At 44.8% G+C, this 25059-nt stretch overlaps 1 protein-coding gene across 2 annotated transcripts in view; it reads right to left on the bottom strand.

The window, feature by feature from the left end:
- Positions 1-25059, bottom strand: part of slc9a7 (solute carrier family 9 member 7) — a 135126-nt gene that overhangs the window by 69949 nt on the left and 40118 nt on the right. For both annotated transcript variants that reach the window (XM_068033246.1, XM_068033247.1), the window contains exon 2: positions 6375-6577. In XM_068033246.1, coding sequence (XP_067889347.1) covers positions 6375-6577 — 203 coding nt within the window. The remainder of the gene's footprint in view (positions 1-6374; positions 6578-25059) is intronic.

Raw genomic sequence — 25059 nt, 5'->3', positions numbered from 1 at the left:
ACATCTGGATCAAAAAAGTTAGCTGCAAAGAACATAAGAGGTGTTCAGAAGTTAAATGTTGTACAAATCCAGACCAGACCAACATTGTATAAAATGCTGGTGAGGCCATAGCTGGAGTATTGCTACAGTTCTGGTCACTGCATTACAGGAAGGACATAATTGTTCTGGAGAGAGTACGGAGGAAATTTAAAAGAATGTCGCAAGGGCTTGAATGTTGCAGCTATGAGGAGAGATTGGATCGGCTAGGGTTGTTTTCCTTACAAAAGAGGAGGCCAAGGGGTGTCCTAATTGAGGTGTACAAAATTATCAGGGTCCTAGATAGAGTCGACAGGAAAGGCCTGTTTCCCCTAGTGGAGAGGTCAATTACCAGAGGGCAGAGAATTAAGGTGATTGGTAGAAGGATTAGAGGGGACATGAGGAAAAACTTTTTCACCCAGAGGGTGGTGGGAGTCTGGAATTCACTGCCAGGAATGGTGGTGGAGGCAGAAACCCTCTATTCTTTTAAAAAAAAAAGGAACCTGGACATGCACCTGAAGTGCTGTAACCTGCAAGGCAATGGACCAAGTGCTGGAAGGTGGGATTAGATTGGGTGGCTAGTTTTTTCAATTGGCATGGACATGACGGGCTGAATGGCCTCTTTCAGTGCCGTAATCATTCTATGGTTCTCTCTCGTCCAAAGACGTTTACTATACAAACTGTTGCAGTAAATTTGAGAACCTAAGTGCACAGTGGACTTTATTCTGTAACATCCAACAGAAGCAAGATTTCAAGCCAAATCTAAATTGTTCAACCATATTTACAAACATCGCCACTTTATTCATCAAGCATTGGAATAAAAAGTCAGATTTATTCATTAATTGCCTTTTCCCGTAAAGATTCGGCTGGCTATTCCAGCGATTACCTGAACCAGACAGGCCAGGAAAGTTTGTGTTACGTATTCCCTTAACCGAGACACCAGTTGGGTTGCATCAATATCTCTGGGTTAGACCAGGGTAAAAAGAATAAAAATTGTACACTCATCATGCCCCAACAAACCCGCCTGGAACCTGAGCATGTGTGAATATTGAATGAAACCAGGACCTCAGTTCAGCTATGATGCCACTATTTTCGTTGAATAGTCTTCTGCCACTCACTATCTAAGCTCCCACAAGATAAATACTCAGGTCAAGTACCAGAGGGTGATCAGAATTCATGGAACTGGCCACCAGCAAGGAGCGAGTGTGTCAGGAAAAGGAGGTCGAAAAAATGCAACAAATTTGACCTCTTGGCAGCCCATATATTGTTCCAATTAAGTAGCAGGAAATTTTAATAAACAGAAGTTAGATTTGAAAAAACAAAATTCAGCCAGCACAGTACAGCTGCAACAAAGGAGAGAGGAAGTAGGTTTTCACAACACCATGAGGTGGATTCACGATTTCAAGTTGGACTGTTAGGGGAGATCCATTGCAGTGTGATTCAACCAAACAGTTATTTAGCGGCTTTCTTGCACAGCACTACTTAAACTCTGTGGTAGGGAAAGGAAATATACACGTGGTAAACTAAAATCCCCTTCCCAAGTCTTCAGCTGATTGCTCCTGAACAGAATCTGCCCGTTACCCCATCCCAGGAACATAATCGCGCAGAATGGAGGGGTGGAGCAGCCAAGTTTCCTCCACCTCTGCCCCAAGCGCCGCCAGTCCTACAAGAAGTGGTCGCCCTCCAATGGCATCCTCAAATCATCTCTTCATGAGACAAGCGAGTATGAGCATGCTATTTTCACAGCTGAGCCACAGTATCATTAACACTCACACCCACACATACACCATCCCCCAAATTGGAATCACTGGATAAAAACCTGAGCTGATGCTTCCCGCTCCGTATTTCCAGGACTTTGAAGCCAATTGGAGCATCGCACAGGGGTTGGGGGATGAACTTTTGCGGCAAGATTACAACCACAGAGAATACAAACACTGTGGCTACAAGAGCAGGTCAGAGGCTAGGAATTCTTCAGTGAGTAACTCACCTCCTGACTCCCCAAAGCCTGTCCACCATCTACAAGGAACAAGTCAGGAGTGTGATGGAATACTCTCCACTTGCCTGGATGGGTGCAGCTCCAACAACACTCAAGAAGCTCAACTTCATCCAAGACAAAGCAGCCTGCTTGATTGGCACCACATCCACCACTGGAACACCGTGGCAGCAGTGTGTACCATCTACAAGATGCACTACAGCAACACGCCAAGGCTTCAACACCTCCCAAACCCATGACCTCTGCCAACTAGAGGAACAAGGGAGCAGGCACATGGGAACACCACCACCTGCAAGATCCCAACCAAGTCACACACCATCCTGACTTGAAACTATATCGCCGTTCCTTCACTGTCACTGGATCAAAATCCTGGAACTCCCTTCCTAACAGCACTGTGGGTGTACCTACCTCACATGGACTGCAGCGATTCAAGAAGGTGGCTCACCACCACCTTCTCAAGGGCAATTAGGGATGGGCAATAAATTCCGACCTTGCCAATGATGCTCACATCCCATGAACGAATTTTTAAAAAAACCCGAATTAAAATGAACTGCTTTCAGTATTTCTCACATTGTGCTTTGGGGATGTGCTCATTTAACTCAGTTTTCTTCTGCAGAAAACATACGAATAACAGCACTTTCAGGCCCTTCACCTAACGGCTCGGCTGGAAACCCTTGTGAAATGATATTGATTGCTGCTCTTCTGGAGTTTTACGGAAGCCATACTTCCTGTTTGCATATTCAGTAAATGGTAAAGGGCAGGAAAAAAAACAAACAAATGGAAACTGAAAACAACGCAGAATTGCAATCTCTGGCTTCTACAAGATAAAATTATTTTGGGAAATGGGTGCAAGAGAGAGGTGGGAGACGGGGTGAAGAGGAAGAAGGAATGGGGCAGATGAGGAGAGTAGTTTGTTATGTATTAGTCTTGGTGTCCGAGAGTCATTTAAAGATAGGAGGCAGCCATTCGGCCCATCGAGTCCATGCCGGCTCGTTGCAGAGCAATCCAGTCAGTCCCACTTCCCCCACTCGATCCCCGTTACCCTGCAAGTTTATTTCCTTCTAGTGCCCATCCAATTTCCTTTTGAAGTCATTGACTGTCTCCAATTTCACCATCCAAAAAGCCCCAAATTGCAAAAGGAGGAAGGGAATGAAATACAAGCTGAAAAGGTCCACTTACCAAATTGCAGTTAACTGGTCAGTCACTTCACCACTGTTTGTGAGACCTTGCTAAAGACTAACTTAGCTGATGCAGTTGTCTAGGTCAGAGTAAATACACTTAAAGAAATTCACTCTACATGAAGTGATTTGGGATGCTACTGACAAGCACGCTAAGATGCTATATAGAAATGCAAGTTCTTTTATTTGAAATATCATCCTGACCAAGTAACAATCCAACTGACTGCTGCAAATTTTCAGGCAAAAAATATAAGAAAATAATAGGAGTAGGATTAGTCCATACAGACTCGCACGCCTGCTCTGTCATTCAATAAGATCATGGCTGATCTGGTTGTGGCCTCAACTCCACTTTTCTGTCTGTTCCCATAACCCTTTGTAGATCAAAAATCTGTCTAACTCAGTCTTGAATATATTCAATGACTCAGCCTACACAGCTCTCTGGGGTAAATTCCAAACACTAAAACCCTCAGCGCAGAAATTCCTCCTCATTTCCATTTTAAATGGGTGATTCCTTATTCTGAAACTATGCCCCCTAGTTCCAGATTTCCTCACAAGGGAAAACATCCTCTCAGCATCAACCCTGTCAAGCCCTGCCAGAATCTTATACATTTCAAAAAGATCACCTCTCATTCTTCTAAACTCCGCTGAGTATAGTCCCAAGCTGCTCAACCATTCTTCATAAGAGAACTTCTCCACCGCAGGAAGCAAACTAGTTAACCTTCTCTAAACTGTCTCCAATACAAGTATATCCTTCGTTAAATAAGGAGACAAAACTGTACACAGTACTCTAGGTGTGGTCTCACCAATGCCAATGCTCTATGCAGCTGTAGCAAGACTTCCCTACTTTTATACCCCATTTCCCTTGCACTAATGGCCAACATTCCATTTACCTTCCTAATTACTTGCTGTACCAGCAGACTAACCTTTTGTGTTTCATGTACGAGGACAGCCAGATCCCTCAGTACCACATCATTCTGTAGTCTTTCTCCATATAGATAATATTTTTAGTTTTTCTATTCTTCCTACCAAAGTATAACCTCATATTTTCCCCACATTATACTCCACCTGCCAAATTTTTGCCCACTCACTTAACCCATCTGTATCATTTTGCATCCTACTTACAACTTGCTTTCCCAACTATCTTTATATCAGCAGCAAATTTGGCCACAATACACTAGGTCTCTTCATCTAAGTCATTAATATAAACTGTAAATAGTTGAGGCCCCAGCACTGATCCCTGTAGTACCCCACTAATTAGAGTTTGCCAACCTGAAAATGACCCTTTTATCTTGACTCCCCCTTTTCCGTTAGTTAGCCAATCTTCTATCCGTGCTAATATATTACTCCTAACACCATGAGCTCTTACCTTGTGCAGTAACCTTCTATGTGGCACCTTATCGAATGCCTTTTGGAAATTCAGCGTACACTACATCTACTAGTTCCCTTTTGCTACATCCTCAAAGAACTCTAATAAATTTGTCAAACACCATTTCCCTTCCATAAAACTATGCTGCTTCTGCACAATCGTATTACGTTTTTCTAAATGTCCTGCTATTTCTATCTTAATAATGGATTCCAGCATCTTGCTAATGACAGATATTAGGCTAACCTGCCTATAGTTTCCTGCTTTTTGTCTCACTCCTTTCTTGAATACGGGAGTTACATTTGTGGTTTTCCAATCTGCTGGGACCTTTCCAGAAACTAGGGAATATTGGAAGATTACAACCAAGGCATCCACTATCTCTGCGGCCACTTCTTTTAAGACCCTAGGATGCAGGCCATCAGGTCCAGGGTACTTGGCAAACTAATGGGATTAAAGGCTGACAAGGACTTCAACTCTAGTGACAATGATCATTTTCAGTTCCACCCTCCCTTTTGCCTGCTGATTTTCTATTATTATTGGGATGCTTTTAGTGTCTTCTACCGTGAAGACAGATACAAAAAATTTGTTCAAAGTCTCTGTCATTTCCTCATTTTCCATTATTAATTCCCCAGTCTCCTCCTCCAAGGGACCAACCTTTACTTTAGCTACTCTCTTCCTTTCGATATACTTGTAGAAGCTTTTACTGTCGGTTTTATATTTCTTACTGGTTTACTCAATCTATTTTCTCCATCTTCATTTATTTTTAGTTGACCTATGCTGGTTTCTAAAATTTTCTCAATCTTCTGGCTACCACTAATGTTAGCAATATTTTATGCCTTTTCTTTCAATTTGATACCATCCTGAACTTCCTTAGTTAGCTACAGGTGATTCATTCTTTTTGTAGAGTCTTTCTTTATCTCTGTTGAGAATTATGAAATATATCCAAAATGTCTGCCTCCGTTTATCTACCATCTTACCTTTTAATCTATTTTTCCAGTCTACTTTAGTAAAATTGTCTTCATACCTTTTCAATTGCCTTTATTTATGTTTAAGACTCTAGCTTTAGGCCCAAGTTTCTCACCCTCAAACTGAATGTGAACGTTATGATCACTCTTTCCTAGATCATTCAATACAAGATCATTAATTAATCCTGTCTCATTACAATTTACCAGATCTAAAATAGCCTGTTCTCTGGTTGGTTCCACAATGTATCGTTCTAAGAAACTCTCTCTGATACATTCTATGAACTTGACCTCAAGGCTACCACTGCCATTTTGATTTGTCAGATCTATAAAAATAAAATTTGCCGACAATTATTGCAGTATCTTCGTGCAAGCCCCCATTATTTCTTGATTTGTACTCTGTCCTACATTGTAGCTACTGCTAGGAGCCTACAGATTACTCCCACCAGTGACTTGCTTCCCTTGCTATTTATTATCTCCACCCAAACTAATTCTACATCTTGATCTTCCAAGCAAAAATCATTTCTCACTACTGTGCTGATCTCATCCTTTATTAAAGGAGCTACCCCACCAAAAGCCACAGATGTGAGAAATCTTAAATAAAAACAATAAATTTGGAAAATGCTCAGCCAGTAGTTATGGAGTTATGGAGACCAACCAAGCCCAATTCTGTTTTCAATTTGTGTTTCTGGGACTTTTATTATTATTTTGGGAATCAAGTTCCACAATTTTGACCATGAAAGTTTCATTTATGAACAGAGGTCTTGAAGTCACCCCTTCATTTAAATAAAAGACAGTTACATTCAACTTTAAATAAAAAATCGAACTAGAGACTGCAGTACAGAAAATAAAATACCTCTTACCTTTCTCAACATGTCATCTTGCTCCACATTGTTTATTTCCCCAGAATTTATTTCCCCTTTTAAGGAATATTCATAAAATTTTCCACTGACGTTTACCAGTAGTGTAGTCACTGCCCTGTTCTGCAGTGCACAGCCAATGGGAACCTTGCCATGGCCATTGGTGGAGGGGATGCCATATCTGAGGATCACTCCAACCAGGAGTCCTAAAAAAAAAACACAATAGTTAAGGATCATGCTCATTACATGGTACATTTGCTACAGATTTTTCAATTCATGGTAGCTCCAAGGTTGCTGCAGCATTCATTAGGATGTAGGAAAATTGTAATAGCAGCAACCTGCGTGCAATAAGAGAGCCATGGGCTACAGCGTGCACTATCCACAGGTTACCCTGCAGCAGCTCAATGGGGCACCTTCCAAACTCACAACCTCCACTGTCTGGAGGAACAAAAGGTAGCAAGTGCATGGGAACATCAGCTCCAAGTTTCCCTCCATGTCATACACCATCTGGGCATACATTGCTGTTCTTCATTGCTGCTGGTCCAAAATCATGGAACTTGCTTGTAGGAGCACTTTCTCAAGGGCAACAAGTGAAATAAATGGCCTTGCTAGTGAGGCCCACATCCTGGAGAATAAATTAAAAGGAAGAACAAATCACTAAGGCACATGTTATGCTTGGCTCAAGATCAGCAACTTCACAAGATGAAATGGCTTTCAGCCAGGATTGAAAAAGCTGCAATGAGAAGACAGCTGCAGGGAGCTGACAGGTGGGATAGTAGGATGAGTTCTTGCGACATCTATGGCCAGTCTGGCTATGACGACAGGCAGAAATCTGTCACCTTCACATGAAGGGTTTTGATTAGAGTAAATAAGGAGAAACTATTTCCAGTGACAGAAGTGTTATTAACCAGAGGCCACAGATTAGGCAAAGAACCAGAGGCCTGGAATGTTCTGCCTGAAAAGTGTGGTGAAAGAATATTTTTTTTTAAATAGAGATACGGCACTGAAACAGGCCCTTCGGCCCACCGAGTCTGTGCCGACCAACAACCACCCATTTATACTAACCCTACAGTAATCCCATATTCCCTACCACCTACCTACACTAGGGCCAATTTACCGATCACCTGCAAGTCTTTGGCTGTGGGAGGAAACCGGAGCACCCGGTGAAAACCCACGCGGTCACAGGGAGAACTTACAAACTCCGCACAGGCAGTACCCAGAATTGAACCCGGGTCCCTGGAGCTGTGAGGCTGCGGTGCTAACCACTGCGCCGCCCAAATAACTTTAAAAAGGGAATTGGATTAATACTTGGAGAAAATTTTGCAGGGCTATGTGGAAAGGGCAGAGGGACAGGACTAATTGGATAGCTCTTTCCGAGAGCCAGCACAGGCAAGATGGGCCCGAATGGCCTCCTTTTACTTATTGATACACCAGCAAGTAGTTATTTGACATCTATATATTCCCCACTAAACTAGCAGATATCTCAGCTCACAGCGCATCCTCACGCTCAGTGATAGCCCAATAAACTCACTGTGGTATTAGGAAGGATCACAGGAACAGGAATAGGCCATTCAGCCCTTCGTCTACAACTACAAGCTCATAGAACAGGTATATGATTTATATGAAACTAAATTAAGAAATCACAAATGTCTCAGAAACAAGGTGACAGTACGAGTACATGATATGTAGTTTTGAAACGAATTGTCTCCCTTGTTCAACAATTGACAGAGATTTAATTAGATCTCCAACTACTCACCTTGATCTGTAACCTTTAATACCCTTACTTAAGGGGAACAGATAGGTTCTCCCAATCTGCCCTATTTCCATTAGTTGGGGTGTATAGTCAAAAAATTCAAGCCAGTCCTTTCAGGAGTGAAAATAGAAACACTACTTCACACAAAAGGGTGCAGAAGTTTGCAACGCTGTTCCGCAAACATCTAGATCAATTGGTAACTTTGAAATTGAGAGCAGTAGATTTTTGCTAGCCAAAAGGAATAAAGGACATGGGGCAAACAAACAATCTCATTAAATGGTGGATCAGGCTCACGGACTCAATAGCCTTCTCCTGTTGCTATAGTTCCATCAAAATTCTATCAATCTCAGTTTTGAAATTTTTAATTGACTTCCAACCTCAGATTTTTGGGACGGGTTCAGAATAGGGCAGGAAAAGACAGTTCCAGATTTCCACTGAGCCCGGTGTTAAGTAGTCCATCCTGATAGCACCCCTGAATATCCGAGCTCTAAATTTCAGATTTTGGCCCCTAGTTCTGGGCTTCCCGACCAAGGGAAATAGCTTCTCTCTATCTACTGCTGAATAATTTGTGGCACACTGACTGGGAGGGCACTTCAAACAAAAATGAGCAGTTTACCCATGCAACAGAAGAAAGTGAGATACACATGTTATAATTTACAAGAACAGAGACAGCCTGATTTTTTTCATGCTGTCAAAAACAATTCAGTACAGGGTAACTCTTTTTCCCTATAGTAGCTCTTTCTTTCAAAACTAGAAAGTCTGACATTTAAGTGCCAGCTGTAGCTCAGTTGATAGCACTCCCACCTGAGTCAGAAGTTTGATCACATGAATCCCATGGGATTCTGACAAAGGAAAAGCAGGTTAGTCATCCCCAGTGGCCTGGCCAATATTTATCTGGTAATCAACACCGAAAACAAATTAACTGGTCATTTATTTCACTGCTGTTTGTGGACAAATTGCGCACACATTGGCTGCTGTGTTTCCCACGTTACAACAGTGATTACACTTCAAAAAGTACTTTCCGAAGAAGGGTCACTGACCCGAAACGTTAACTTTGCTTCTCTTTTCACAGATGCTGCCAGATCTGCTGAGCGGTTCCAGCATTTCTTGTTTTTATTTCAGATTTCCAGCATCCCGCAGTATTTTGCTTTCATCAAAAAGTACTTTGTTGCCTTTGGGGAGTCCCGAGGTCTTGAAAAGGTGCTACAGAAATGCACAATCTTTCTTTCTGATATGCACTACGCTGCAAGCTGTCCTATTAGTATTGCCACAAATCTTCAATTCCCCCTATGGGAGCTCACTGTGTAACCTGGTCTTATCGAGAAGTGGTACTGAGCAGAAGGGTGGGGGAAGTGGAAATAAAATCTGAAGCAGCAACCAGTCTCTGTCACCACATCTTTACAGAATGAGTAAATCATGGAGGGGGTGTGGGGGAGGAGATTTTGTTAATTAAACATTAAGCCATTTCGCAGCAGGATTTGGAGCAAGCAATAGGATGAAACCATTTACCAAGCTTATGACTCACTTCCTTTACAATTTCATGTGATCACCATTTTGTGCTCAATTCATTTCAGCAAAATGCTCCCTTTACTATTGACCCACAAAACATGAAAAAGCTTCTGGACAACTCACAAACAAAAAGGGTTTTGGAGCCTCTTCCTCCATTTATATAGCCTGTTACACCTAAAAAAAAAATGCCAAGGTATATGTTACGCACTCGAGGTTTCAATAACAGATGTTCATCGCCAGTACTGGGATAATTTTACACGGAATAAAAGTTTCACATATCATCAGTACAATGCTCATGCTACTTTAGCTGCACTGAAGTAAAACTGCATCTCGTTTAAAATCAGAACACAAAATATTCTCTGATGGCCCAGCTGGCTGCACCCGCTGAGGGTTGGAGGTGGAAAGCAGACAGGGGCAAGAGTTAACCAGATGATACAGCTCAGGAGAAGGGGAAGCCAGTTGTGGATTCAAGCTCAAGACTCATCCTGATCTGCAAGGCTCAGGTTCTCATGGGATAAACCTGCTGACCCTAGACGGCCTTTATAACCTCCTGGGTCACGCACATTTCAACATATGGTCCATAAAAACTTAAGGGGTGTTCCACACTTGGCAGGTTACAACACCAACAACTCAATCTCACGTTTTCCAGCCAAATGGTGATTGCAGTTGAGAGAAGTGAGTTATTGCTCGAGAGTTCATGGAATGACCAAGACCTGGTGAAATCATGAAATTGCGAATCTACATTACTAAAACATAGCTGCTCAATGGCAATGCTCCCGGAAAGCTCGCAGTCTTTAATTGACAACTTAGCTGAGTCAGAGTCAGCAAAAAAGGTTTCAAGAGTAATAAAAATCCTAAAGTAAACACCAAGTTTTATTGGTGTATATGGTTTAGAACCAAATAACTTGAACCTATGCATATTGGACTAGTAATCCAGAGACCTAGACTAATGATCGAGACACACGAGTTTGAATCCCGTCACAGCAACTGAGGAATTTAAATTCATTTAGCGACATAACTTTATTTTAGAAGAATAATTTAATTAAATACATCTAGAATAAAAAGCTTGCAACAGGAACGGTGAATATAAAAATATCAGATTGTTGTTTAGGGACCGAGATCTGCCATCCTTACTTGGTCTGGCCTGTATGCGTCTCCCAATCCACAGCATTGTAACTGCCCTCTGAAATGGCCAAGCAAGTTGTCCCAAATTGCTACGACAAAGGACTGTAGTGGTTCAGGACGGCAGCTCACCATCACCTTCTCAAGGGCAATTAGGGATGGGCAATATGCTGGCTTTGCCAGTGGCACCCACATCCGTGAATGAATTAAAACAACACTGGTCTACAGTTACATTCAAAGACGTTATATATCGCTTTATCGCTAATCAAGTACTTTTGAAATGCATCACGGCAGCCAATTTGTACACCATGTATCACAATGAGATAGGTGGCTGGTTACCAAGGGAACGCTGCTGTTCTTATCGGAATAGTGCATTGGTATCTGCGCGTCCATCTGAGTGGGTGACACTTTGGTTCAACATTTCCTCAAAAAAATGGCAACCTTGATAAATACAGTATTCACTCAGCACTGCACTGAAGCATCAATCTAGATTTTGTGCTCAAGTTTGGAACCCAAAATTTCTGCAGAGCTTCCATTTGGATGTAGCTTTATTCCATTCTTCATCTGTATGATCTATACTGGCCATTGAATCTCATTAAGGGAAGGTAAACAGCCCTTGCTGGCAGAAACCATACAATGTAATGGATAGTTAGCACCTCTTCTGTCTTTGATGGCCTATTCAATAGGTCTCTCAACTGCAAATGTTAATGTTTCAAAATGAGTACCTTTTGGGTGAAGACCTTGCCATTTGCTTTCTCAGTGGGTGAAACTCAAGTGTATCTTCAGATATACAGAGTCATACAAGTTCTTGGAATTGCCCTTAGAAGCCAATATCTTGTGCTAAAGGCTGCATATGCCTGTGACACATGCCACAGTCTACGGAAGGTCGTTCAGCCAGTTATTGAAACTGCTTGTTCAGTTTGCTTACCCACTCTTTTCTTTTCATGTTTGTACTTGCGGCTGTTCAATTTTCAGTCCATTAACACCCCATCTGTACTAATGCTTTGTCTTTCAACACACCATTAACATATTGTTTGCCTTTGCTCCATGACCTTCTGGTCAGCTATTCTGTGATCTTGCCCTATTTTCACCTTCTCCTTTACTTGCTTTTACATTTTTAATATTTGCTGGTTCTGAAGGGTCACTGACCTGAAACGTTAACTCTGCTTTTCTCTCCACAGATGCTGCCTGACCTGCTGAGTATTTCCAGCATTTCTTGTTTTTATTTCAGATTTCCAGCATCCGCAGTATTTTGCTTTTATTGAAACTGCTCGGTTCTTCAGTGAAGAGCACTCAGATTTCCAGGTTAAATTCATCAAAACCAGTCCAATGGCTCAACATGAATTCAGCATTGGCAATGCTGTGGCACCATTTGAAGTGTTCAGGTAGCACATGGAATCCTTTCATTTCTTTTGATGGGAAGCTGTAGCACAGCCATGCCTCTCAGACCATACGAACAAATGGAGAACATTACTGTGTTATGGATCTTCAGGCAAACTATTACATCAAAGCCAAATGTTTGAATGCCAAGCAGGTGAGACTCCAAAATCCCTCAGCAACAAAGCTAATGATTTTCCATTCAAAGAAAGCATTATTTGCATGGATTTCCGCATGGTGCAGAGTTTTGCTGATGTTGCTGACCCAGCTGTAGGGTAGCACTGGAATCTTCCAGAGGCTTTTAGTGCCTTAAATGCAATAGATAGTGCAATAGTGGTGTTAAGTCTTATAAAGTTGCGTGATGTAGATATGCGCAAGGGACCACACGAAGGAACTAGAAAATTTTCCAAATGATCCATTGCGAAACAAGGTTTCCAAAGCTGGAGTCTGGGCAAGAGCAGGTACAATTGGCATCAACAAGGTGTTCAACAAAGCACGGCTTTGAGGCGCATTGAGCACGCTGAAAATAGTCAAGTATTCCTGGACTAAGCAAAAAAGTAAAACAATAAAAAGTCAGGAATATTTAACGTGTCCACTAACAATGAGGAGGGAATGACACTTAGATTGCAATGTCCCTTACTTTGAAAACAAACGTCAGGGCAATTAAAAAATCAAGAAGCCACATTGTGGCTGCAACCAGCGACTAAATGTCCTCAGGGAGATCATCCTATGCCCTTCGAGAAGACTGGTGGTTCACACATTGGGCTCAGTCACTAGTTAACGCCCAACTGAGAAGTCCCTGATGATTCAGTCATGGCTTGATGCAAGGGACAATCTTCTTTGGCCTCCTTGTCTCAAGAGACAATGAGTAAGCACCTGGAGGTGGTCAGTGGTTTGTGGAGCAGTGTCTGGAGAGGCTATAAAGGCCAATACTAGAGTGACAGACTCTTCCACAGGTGCTGCAAAGAAAATTGGTTGTCCGGGCTGTTACACAGTTGGCTCTCTCCTTTCACTGCTGTCTCTTTTCCTGCCAACTGCCAGGTCTCTTCGGCTCGCCTCTCTTTAGCCCCGCCTTTATGGCTGTCCACCAGCTCTGGCGATCGCTGGCAAGTGACTCCCACAACTTGTGGTCAATGCCGCAGGACCTCACGTCGCATTTGCAGACGTCTTTAAAGCGGAGACATGGACTGCCTGTGGGTCTGATACCAGTGACGAGCTCGCTGTACAAAGGATCCCCAAGGATGCAAAAATCTTCCATGCGGCTCACATGGCCAAGCCACCTCAAAGCGCCGCTGGCTCATTGGGGCGTAGCAATGCTAGGGATGTTGGCCACTTCAAGGACTTTTGCGTTGGAGATATGGTCCTGCCACCTGATGCCAAGGATTCTCCGGAGACAGTGAAGATGGAATGCGTTCAGACATCACTCTTGGCTGACATACGTTGTTCAGGCCTCGCTGCCGTAGAGCAAGGTACTGAGGACACAGACTTGAAATACTCGGACTTTTATGTTCCGTGTCAGCGCACCATTTTCCCACACCCTCTTGGCCAGTCTGGACATAGCAGCAGATGCCTTTCCCATTCGCTTGTTGATTTCTGCATCGAGACACCGGATACTGGTGATAGCTGAGCCCAGGTAGGTGAACTCTTGAACCACTTCCAGAGCGTGACCGCTGATATTGATGGATGGAACATTTTTGATGTCCTGTCCCACGATGTTAGTTTTCTTGAGGCTGATGGTTAGGCCAGATTTGTTGCATGCAGCCGCAATCCTGTCAATGAGTCTCTGCAGACACTCTTCAGTGTGAGATGTTAATGCAGCATCGTCAGCAAAGAGGAGATCCCTGATGAGGACGTTCCGTACTTTGGTCTTCGCTCTAAGACGGGCAAGGTTGAACAACCTGCCATCTGATCTTGCGTGGAGGAAAATTCCTTCTTCTGAGGACTTGAATGCATGTGAGAGCAGCAGTGAGAAGATGATCCCAAACAGTGTAGGTGTGAGAACACAGCCCTGTTTCACGCCACGCAGGATAGGAAAGGGGTCTGATGAGGCGCTGCTATGCTGAATTGTGCCTTTCATATCATCATGGAATGAGGTGATGATACTTAGTAGCTTTGGTGGACATCCGAGATTTGCTAGTAGTCTGAAGAGACCACGTCTGCTGACGAGGTCAAAGGCTTTGGTGAGATCTATGAAGGCAATGTAGAGGGGCATCTGTTGTTCGCAGCATTTCTCCTGTAGCTGTCGAAGGGAGAACAGCATGTCAATCATCGATCTCTCTGCTCGAAAGCCGCACTGTGCCTCAGGGTAGGCACGCTCAGCCAGCTTCTGGAGTCTGTTTAAAATGACTCGAGTGAAGGCTTTCCCCGCTATGCTGAGCAGGGAGATTCCACGGTAGTTTTAGTTTAGTTTAGAGATACAGCACTGAAACAAGCCCTTCAGCCCACCGAGTCTGTGCTGACCATCAACCACCCATTTATACTAAGCCCATATTCCTACCACATCCCCACCTGTCCCTATATTTCCCTTCCACCTACCTATACTAGGTGCAATTTATAATGGCCAATTAAACTATCAACCTGCAAGTCTTTGGCATGTGGGAGGAAACCGGAGCACCCGGAGGAAACCCACGCAGACACAGGGAGAACTTGCAAGCTCCACACAGGCAGTACCCAGAATTGAACCCGGGTCGCTGGAGCTGTGAGGCTGCGGTGCTAACCACTGCGCCACTGTGCCGCCACTGTTGCTGACACCGCGGTCACCCTTGTTCTTATAGAGGGTGATGATATTGGCATCGCGCATGTCCTGTGGTACTGCTCCCTCATCCCAGCACAGGCAAAGCAGTTCATGTAGTGCTGAGTGTATAGCAAGCCTGGCACTCTTGATTATTTCAGGGGTAATGCCGTCCTTCCCAGGGGCTTTCCCACTGGCTAGAGAATCGATGGCATTACTGAGTTCCGATTTTGTTGGCTCGATGCAAGGGACAATCATACATAGTATAAAGCACATAATTCATGTACCCTCTAAATCACCTGCGGATTCAAAAAGGTTGCACAATCTTCATTTTGCAAAACTGTTGCACCACCTGAAATTGTGTCATACGGCAGAGGAAGAGGGAAAATGAAACAGGAAGGTTTACTCGTGGTGCAATTGGCCCATCTGTGAGTGGTTGATTTGTAATCATTTTGTTAAATGTTTGTTGTGATTTGGGAGAGCTCACTTGTTAATAATGCAATAGCTTGAGCAGTCTTAAAATACAAACTGCATGTTTGAGTGGGCCTCCCTGTTCAAACTAGCCAGTGCTTGAGATGAATGAATAATTGAAATTTGTAAGCCACATTGATGGTAACCATTGTGAAGGATTGATGAGAAATGTAATAGCAAGCAAATGTTGCATCAGGCTAAAGGGGGCATCAAGAATGGATCCTCTTCCAGGCACTGGCAATGACGATGGGACAAAAGAAATCAGATAAGTTTAAACTAAGCACAACGGAGATGATTGGATGTCTGGAGACAGATGAACAGGGATGACTGACACTTTGGGGCATAAAAGAACAAGGATTGTGAACAGTCTGTTGTAGAATTCGAGAAGAGGAGGTTGTCTGTCTTGAGCAGGTGGATGTAAATGCTGGGTAAAGGAGCTAAACACCTGCCTTAAGAAGGCATAATAAAAGCAAAATACTGCAAATGCTGGAAATCTGAAATGAAAAACAGAAGGTGCTGGAAATATTTAGCAGGTCTGGCAGCATCTGTGGAGAGAGAAGCAGTGTTAACGTTTCAGGTCTGTCACTTTTCATCAGAACTGGCAAAGGTGAGAAAAGAATTAGATTTTAAGCAAGTGAAGGGGATTGGGGGGGGGGGGGGGCGGGGGTGGTGGTTGGTGGGGAAGGGGGAAGGGAACAAAAGGGCAGAAGAGTTTAAATGACTAAGCTGTCCTGGGACAAAGGCAAAGAGTGTGTTAATGCTTGTGGTGAAAGACAAAGCATTGCCTGCTTTTCATGTGGACAGAGCTGCTCATTATTCTGCTCTTAACTCTCTGGACTAATGCTTTATCTTTCACCACAAACATTAACACACTCTTTGCCTTTGTCCCAGGACAACTTTGTCATTTAGTCTCTCCTGCCCTATCACACACCTTCCCCAACAACCTTCACTTGCTTAAAAATTAATTCTTCTCTAACCTTTGCCAGTTCTGATGAAAAGTGACAGACCTGAAATGTTAACACTGTTTCTCTCTCCACAAATGCTGCCAGACCTGCTGAGTATTTCCAGTATTTCCAGCACATTGTTTTTATTTTAGTTAAGAAGGCACCTGGCTTGTACTAGTGCACATGAATGCTGCCTGGAGCCGAACAATTGCCTGGTCAAGGAATGGAGGCTATTCTGCCCAGTGACCAAGTGGGTAATAATTAAATTGGAGCTGTAATATACTAACCCCACTGCCTTGTGGGTGTCTCGGGAGAGACCAAGGCTAAGGGAGTAAACCCTAACAGATAATCCGGAGCGGAACCCCGTAGGCGGTCATGTGTCACCTTTGGCATGTTTCCGGCAGTTCCTGCAGCCATACTGGTGCCAAACGTCGTGTCCTGCACTCCTTTGGACCCCACCAGAAAGGCCGAGAGGGGGGTTTTGACGACTGGGCAACTCTCAACCTCCATAAATTTGCCCAGGCACGCGCCATGGGGAGGTCATTCCATAGTTGCCTCACAGCGACTAAAACAACACGGAAGGCAGCAGTTACGGGTTATAAGTCCAGATAAATTGGCGTAGAAACTGGGCGCCACGGGTTGCCTTTGTCGGTGGGAGAGGTCATTGCACCTCACTGGACAGCTACCGCCCGCCTCAAACCGGGCAGCCCCCGGTCAATAAGGTTCTGTCCCGCCACAGTCTGCCTACTTCAATGGGTGCTTGGAGCTCAGGGTCATTGCCCGAAAGGTGGACTGATACACCGCACCAAACAACATGAAAAAAGGAAAGAAGGTACCAGCCCTTCGCTTTGCAAGCTGAAACGTCAGAACTATGTGTCCTGGCCTGTCGGAAGACCTTACACAAATCAACGATTCCCGGAAGACCGCCATCATTAACAACGAGCTCAGTAGATTCAATGTGGACATTGCAGCACTTCAGGAGACACGCCTCCCCGCGAGTGGCTCTCTAGCAGAGCAAGACTACACCTTCTTCTGGCAGGGCAGGGCAGGGATCCTGAAGAACCAAGACAGCATGGAGTGGGCTTCGCCATCAGAAACTCCTTGCTCAGCATGATAGAGCCTCCCTCAAATGGCTCGGAACGCATACTGTCCATCCGACTGCTCACCTCCTCTGGTCCAGTACACCTACTCAGCATCTATGCTCCAACACTCTGCTCCCCACCTGAAGCTAAAGACCAGTTCTATGAACAACTCCATATCATTAGCAGCATCCCCAACACCGAACACCTATTCCTACTGGGGGACTTTAATGCCAGAGTTGGGGCCGACCATGACTCATGGCCCTCCTGCCTTGGGCGCCATGGCGTTGGAAGGATGAATGAGAACGGGCAGAGACTGCTTGAGTTGTGTACCTATCATAACCTCTGCATCACCAACTCGTTCTTTCACACTAAACCCTGTCACCAGGTTTCATGGAGGCACCCAAGATCGCGTCGTTGGCACCAGCTAGACCTCATTGTCACAAGGCGAGCTGCCTTAAACAGTGTTCAAATCACACGCAGCTTCCACAGTGCGGACTGCGACACCAACCACTCCCTGGTGTGCAGCAAGGTTAGACTCAGACCAAAGAAGTTGCATCATTCCAAGCAGAAGGGCCACCCGCGCATCAACACGAGCAGAATTTCTCACCCGCAGCTGTTACAAAAATTTCTAAATTCACTTGTAACAGCCCTTCAAAACACTCCCACAGGGGATGCTGAGACCAAGTGGGCCCACATCAGAGACGCCATCTATGAGTCAGCTTTGACCACCTACGGCAAAAGTGCGAAGAGAAATGCAGACTGGTTTCAATCTCATAATGAAGAGCTGGAACCTGTCATAGCCGCTAAGCGCATTGCACTGTTGAACTACAAGAAAGCCCCCAGCGATTTAACATCCGCAGCACTTAAAGCAGCCAGAAGTACTGCACAAAGAACAGCCAGGCGTTGCGCAAACGACTACTGGCAACACCTATGCAGTCATATTCAGCTGGCCTCAGATACCGGAAACATCAGAGGAATGTATGATGGCATGAAGAGAGCTCTTGGGCCAACCATCAAGAAGATCGCCCCCCTCAAATCTAAATCGGGGGACATAATCACTGACCAACGCAAACAGATGGACCGCTGGGTTGAGCACTACCTAGAACTGTACTCCAGGGAGAATGCTGTCACTGAGACTGCCCTCAATGCAGCCCAGCCTCTACCAGTCATGGATGAGCTGGACATACAGCCAACCAAATCGGAACTCAGTGATGCCATTGATTCCCTAGCCAGCGGAAAAGCCCCTGGGAAGGACAGCATTACCCCTGAAATAATCAAGAGTGCCAAGCCTGCTATACTCTCAGCACTACATGAACTGCTATGCCTGTGCTGGGACGAGGGAGCAGTACCCCAGGACATGCGCGATGCCAACATCATCACCCTCTATAAAAACAAAGGTGACCACGGTGACTGCAACAACTACCTTGGAATCTCCCTGCTCAGCATAGTGGGGAAAGTCTTTGCTCGAGTCGCTCTGAACAGGCTCCAGAAGCTGGCCGAGCACGTCTATCCTGAGGCACAGTGTGGCTTTCATGCAGAGAAATCGACCATTGACATGCTGTTCTCCCTTCGTCAGATACAGGAGAAATGCCGTGAACAACAGATGCCCCTCTACATTGCTTTCATTGATCTCACCAAAGCCTTTGACCTCGTCAGCAGACGTGGTCTCTTCAGACTACTGGAAAAGATCGGATGTCCACCAAAGCTAAGTATCATCACCTCATTCCATGACAATATGAAAGGCACAATTCAACATGGTGGCTCCTCATCCGAGCCCTTTCCTATCCTGAGTGGTGTGAAACAGGGCTGTGTTCTCGCACCCACACTTTTTGGGATTTTCTTCTCCCTGCTGCTTTCACATGCGTTCAAATCCTCTGAAGGAGGAATTTTCCTCCACACAAGATCAGGGGGCAGGTTGTTCAACCTTGCCCGTCTAAGAGCGAAGTCCAAAGTACGGAAAGTCCTCATCAGGGAACTCCTCTTTGCTGACGATGCTGCTTTAACATCTCACACTGAAGAGTGCCTGCAGAGTCTCATCGACAGGTTTGCGGCTGCCTGCAATGAATTTGGCCTAACCATCAGCCTCAAGAAAACGAACATCATGGGGCAGGACATCAGAAATGCTCCATCCATCAATATTGGCGACCACGCTCTGGAAGTGGTTCAAGAGTTCACCTACCTAGGCTCAACTATTACCAGTAAACTGTCTCTAGATGCAGAAATCAACAAGCGCATGGGTAAGGCTTCCACTGCTATGTCCAGACTGGCCAAGAGAGTGTGGGAAAATGGCGCACTGACACGGAACACAAAAGTCCGAGTGTATCAGGCCTGTGTCCTCAGTACCTTGCTCTACGGCAGCGAGGCCTGGACAACGTATGCCAGCCAAGAGCGACGTCTCAATTCATTCCATCTTCGCTGCCTTCGGAGAATACTTGGCATCAGGTGGCAGGACTATATCTCCAACACAGAAGTCCTTGAAGCGGCCAACACCCCCAGCTTATACACACTACTGAGTCAGCGGCGCTTGAGGTGGCTTGGCCATGTGAGCCGCATGGAAGATGGCAGGATCCCCAAAGACACATTGTACAGCGAGCTCGCCACTGGTATCAGACCCACCGGCCGTCCATGTCTCCGTTATAAAGACGTCTGCAAACGCGACATGAAATCGTGTGACATTGATCACAAGTCGTGGGAGTCAGTTGCCAGCATTCGCCAGAGCTGGCGGGCAGCCATAAAGACAGGGCTAAATTGTGGCGAGTCGATGAGACTTAGTGGTTGGCAGGAAAAAAGACAGAGGCGGAAGGGGAGAGCCAACTGTGCAACAGCCCCGACAAACACATTTCTCTGCAGCACCTGTGGAAGAGCCTGTCATTCCAAAATTGGCCTTTATAGCCACTCCAGGCGCTGCTTCACAAACCACTGACCACCTCCAGGCGCGTATCCATTGTCTCTCGAGATAAGGAGGCCCAAAAGAAAGAAAGAAAAAAGAAGAATATACTAATCTCTCTACTGTGCGTCTAATAAAGGGCTTCTATCACCCATTGGTATCAAGTCAAATCCTTAAGTGAAAATCTTACAGTGGCTTCTTATTCCTCAACCTGGAGTTGACATTTCTCCACACCCCATAAAGCAAGAATCTCAGCTATTTGATTATTGACTGCATTGTTACATGCAAATTATGGCATGGTTTGGAAAAAGGAGGGTGGGGTGGGGGAAAAGTGATGTTCGTGGCTTGGGAAACCAGCCCTGCCCGTCCCACCACAGTATCAAGATAAAAGCATTAGAACAATCAGATTACAACAGTGACGGAAAGACCGCTGACGGACCTATTGGAGCTGGCAATTGTCATTCACCCTCTTTCTCTCTCTCCTGCCTCTCCAACCGAAGTTTTTTGGCCTCAGTTCATTCAGAACCCTTAATTAATACTTAATCAAAAAAAGAAAACAGACTACTTCTGCCCTCATTCAATGGTGACTCATTCCTCTTCCAAGCACTCAAGTGGGTACCTAGCTGAATGACCCTTCCTCATAGTGTTAGGCTGCTTAAGCAGAGAAGGGATGGTGCACCACATGTTTAAATGAACCCTGACTCAGGTGGTCAGGGTAGCGTCAGGGAAATGGGCAAAAGTCCTGTCCCAACTCACCGATCCAGAGGGAAATCAAGGCCATAATCTTCAATAAGGCTCTGCAAACTGGACTCCCTGCACCCTTGGGGTGCACCACGTGATACATGGTGGAACCCAAGATCATATTTCTATCAAAGAATTTTAAAAATTTTTCTGCATTTCTTGACTTCCAAGTTGCTGTGTACAAATCAAACACACCTTCAAATGAAAGTGCTGTTCTCCTTGGGTAACTTACATTGTACTTCTGAAATGTAGGGCACGGATTCCCAGGGCTCTCGTCTCTTGGCATTTCTTCACGGACAACGATTTTGGGAAGGTTGGAGACATCGGTTGCAGGCCTGCTGGTGGCTAGTTAGGCCTATCCGTGACCGGCAGATTTTCCCACAGCAGGTGCAAGTAAAGGTGCAGTCGCTGCTGGGGGCAATTGGATCTATCCTTCTCCTCCCTTTCTCTTTCATGCTGGTTCTTCGCTCAGTCTCAACGGTGTCTGTAACCCCCCTGATGTAGCATCTCCAGGCATCACGATCTATGGCCTGCGCTTTCGCCAGGCGATGGTCAATGTGGCACAGAGAGGGACTTCTTCAGGCAGTCCTTGAAATGTTTGCACGGTGACCCTCTATTCCTTTCACCCGTGGTCAGCTTCCCATACAACACGGTCTTGGCCAGCGACTGTCGTCCATCCAGACGATGTGACCCACCCAAAAAAAGTTGGCTTTGCAGGAGGTTGGCCTCGATGCTGGTGATGTTGGCTGTTTCCAGGACTTCAATAGTTGTGATGCAGTCCTGCCAGTGGATCTTATTTTTTTTTTTCATTCATGGGATGTGGGCATTGCTGGCCAGGCCAGAATTTATTGCCTATCCCTAATTGCCCTTGAGAAGGTGGTGGTGAGCTGCCTTCTTGAACCCCTGCAGTCCACGTGGGGTAGGTACACCCACAGTGCTGTTTTTATTGACTTCGTAGTGGTTAGATACAACTGAGTGACTTGCTAGGCCATTTCAGGGGACATGTAAGAGTCAACCACATTGCTGTGGATCTGGAGTCACATGTAGGCCAGACCAGGTAAGGACATTAGTGAGCCAGATGGATTTTTTCAACAATCGACAATAGTTTCATGGCCATCATTAGACTAGCTTTTTAATTCCAGATTTATTAATTGAATTCAAATTCCACCTTCTGCTGTGGTGGGATTTGAACCCATGTCCCCAGAGCAATACCCTGGGTCTCTGGGTTACTAGTCCAGTGACAATACCACTACACCAGCACCTCCCCCTTAATCTTGAGGATAGAAGAGCTCTAGAAGGCGTAAATGACGGCAGTATAGGGCCCATGACTCGGCGCCATACAGAAGGGAGTTTGCTCCACGAGTCTGCCGAATGTTCGGTTTGCTTTTGAAAGCCAATTGTCCACTTCCCCGTCTGTGGTGGCATCAAACGAGATGACGCTCCCCAAATAAGTAAATTGCTTGACTGCATTCAGCTCAGTTCCCTCGATGACAATGCTTGGTGGTCTAGAATTCTTCGTGGGGTGCAGGCTGATGCAGGACTTCAGTTTTCTTTAAACAGATTTTTAGTCCTAAGAATTGTGCCGATATACGTTGCAGGTCTGACTGACTGTGGGCCAGGAGAGAAGAGTCATCGGTGAAAAGAAGTTCACGGATGAGTTTTTCTTGTGTCTTTGTGTGAGCCTGAAGACGCCAGAGGTTAATAAGGCCTCCCTCAGTCCAGAAGTGTACGTAAACTCCCTCCTTAAGATCTGCCATTGCCTGTTGTTGCATCATCATGCTGAAAAAGATGAATAGGGTCGGGGCCAGCACACATCCCTGCTTCACACCACTGGAGATACGGAAGGGACTCGAGAGGTCACCGTTTTGCTTGACTTGTCCATACCGATTTTCATGAAACTGATTCATCATGGCCAGGAACCTGGGTGGGCATCCAAGTTGATCAAGGATTTTCCATTATATGCATTGGTATTTACAGAGTGCCACATGTGAAACACCATTTCCTCACAATGATGATGTGCTTGAGCAGTCATGAAAAATATTTCCAACTTGTCTCTAAAATTACTCTGATTAAAAAGGGTTTGAAGATTCATGGAGTGAAAAAAGGCAGCAATGATATGTTAGGTTATCGTAAACAGTTCAGGCCAACACAGATGTTCAAGAAAGGGGTTGACTTTGGATTGCAGTTGGAAAGGGTAATGAGGGATGGGCAATAAATGCTGGCATTGCCAGTGATACCCACATCCCATGAACAGAAAAAAAAAACTCAGATACCCCCTCCAAGTGGCATTTCATGACATGAGAGCTATACACTGAGATTATAATATGGAAAAATGTGAAGTTATCCGCTTTGGTAGGAAAAACAGAAATGCAGAGTATTTCCTAAATGGTGAGAAATTGGGAAGTGTTGATGTCCAAAGGGACCTGGGTATCTTGTTCATAAGTCACTGAAAGCTAACATGCAGGTGCAGCAAGCAATTAATAAGGCAAATGGAATGTTAGCCTTTATTGCAAGAGGATTTGAGGAAAGGAGTAAAGAAGTCATGCTGCAATTATATAGAGCCTTGGTGAAACCGCATCTGGATTATTGTGTACAGTTTTTGTCTCTTTACCCAAGAAATGAGATACTTGCCATCGAGAGAGTGCAACAAAGGGTCACCAGACTGATCCCTGGGATGACAGGATTGTCCTATGAGGAGAGATTGGAGAGACTGGGCCTGTATCATATAGGATTTAGGAGATTAAGAGGTGATCTCACTGAAGCATATAAAATTCTTATAGGGCACAACAGGGTGGATGCTGGAAGGATGTTTCCCCTGGCTGGGGAGCAGGGGGTGGGGGTTCGAGAACCAGGGGGACACAGTCTCAGAATAAGAGGTCGGCCTTTTAGGACTGAGATGGAGAGGAATTTCCTCACTCAGAGGGGGATGAATCTGGAATTCTTTACACAGAGGGTTGTGGAGGCTCAGTCACTGAGTAGGTTCAAGACAGAGATTGATAGATTTCAAGCTATCAAGGGATATGGGGATAGAGTGGGCAAATGGCATAGAGATAGACTATCAGCCATAATCTAGTTGAACATTGGAGCAGGCTTGAGGGGCCGAATGGCCTACTCTTGCTTTTATTTCCTACGTCCTATACATAGATCAATGGGTTGGGTTAGTCAAGCATGGAAGACTTCAATGCCAAGTCCCATTTGTCCTCACCTGATTTTCTCTTTCTCATACACACACACTGACTTAATTACTTGATTTTCAGCAGGGTAATTTGAGCAGGCTGATTTTTACCCATCCCAAACACTGAAAACAAACGTGGTGCCTGTACCACTACCCTAGCTGAGATTAGCTAGATCAGTACAGACCTTTGCAATTGCTGGTCTGTACAGTTCAATGTGGGCAGTACCTTCCCATACTGCTCATATCTTGTGATAAAATAGATAAAGAGAGAAGAGGAGGAAGGGCAGAAATCTGTATCCTAAAGACAAGCAAACTCTTTATACAATAGCATCTTACACCCAAGCAATTCACAAAGATATTTGCATTTTAAATTGTTTTTCATGGGCTATTACAATGATTTGCAGTAGCAGGCCTGCCTGCACGACCAACATACTAAGCCCCCATAAGGCTAATTCCAATCTATTTGAAAATGAAATGCAAACAACATTGTAAAGCTTATTCATCAACACAATCCTTTTCCAAGCATACCAAGGCAATGTTTGATTGCATTGTGGAGGAAAAACAATTTGCAACCACATTCCACTCTCTTTCGATAGACGGTATGGACTAATAGGTTTTAGGAAAGAAATCAGAAAGACCAAATTCAATTTAAGTGTTCCCAAGAGAACGTTGGTTGTGAAAGCAAACCTTGACCAGCAAGATAGAGATTGTATTATGTCCTTTAAGTGTTTCTACAACACCTTACCATAACTATCTGTATTTAGCCTGCATTATTTTCTTAATGCTGAGAGACTAGGAACTGTGGAGTGCCAAAGGGATGTAGTGTCCATGTACACAAAGCATGAGACGCTAGTACACAAGTAATCTAAAGGACTAATGGAATGTTGGCCTTTCAT

The sequence above is a fragment of the Heterodontus francisci genome, chromosome 6, assembly GCF_036365525.1.
Source record: "Heterodontus francisci isolate sHetFra1 chromosome 6, sHetFra1.hap1, whole genome shotgun sequence".
NCBI lineage: Eukaryota > Metazoa > Chordata > Chondrichthyes > Heterodontiformes > Heterodontidae > Heterodontus > Heterodontus francisci.
Note: the sequence above shows the minus strand (reverse complement) of the source record. Positions and strands in the feature narration are given on the sequence as shown.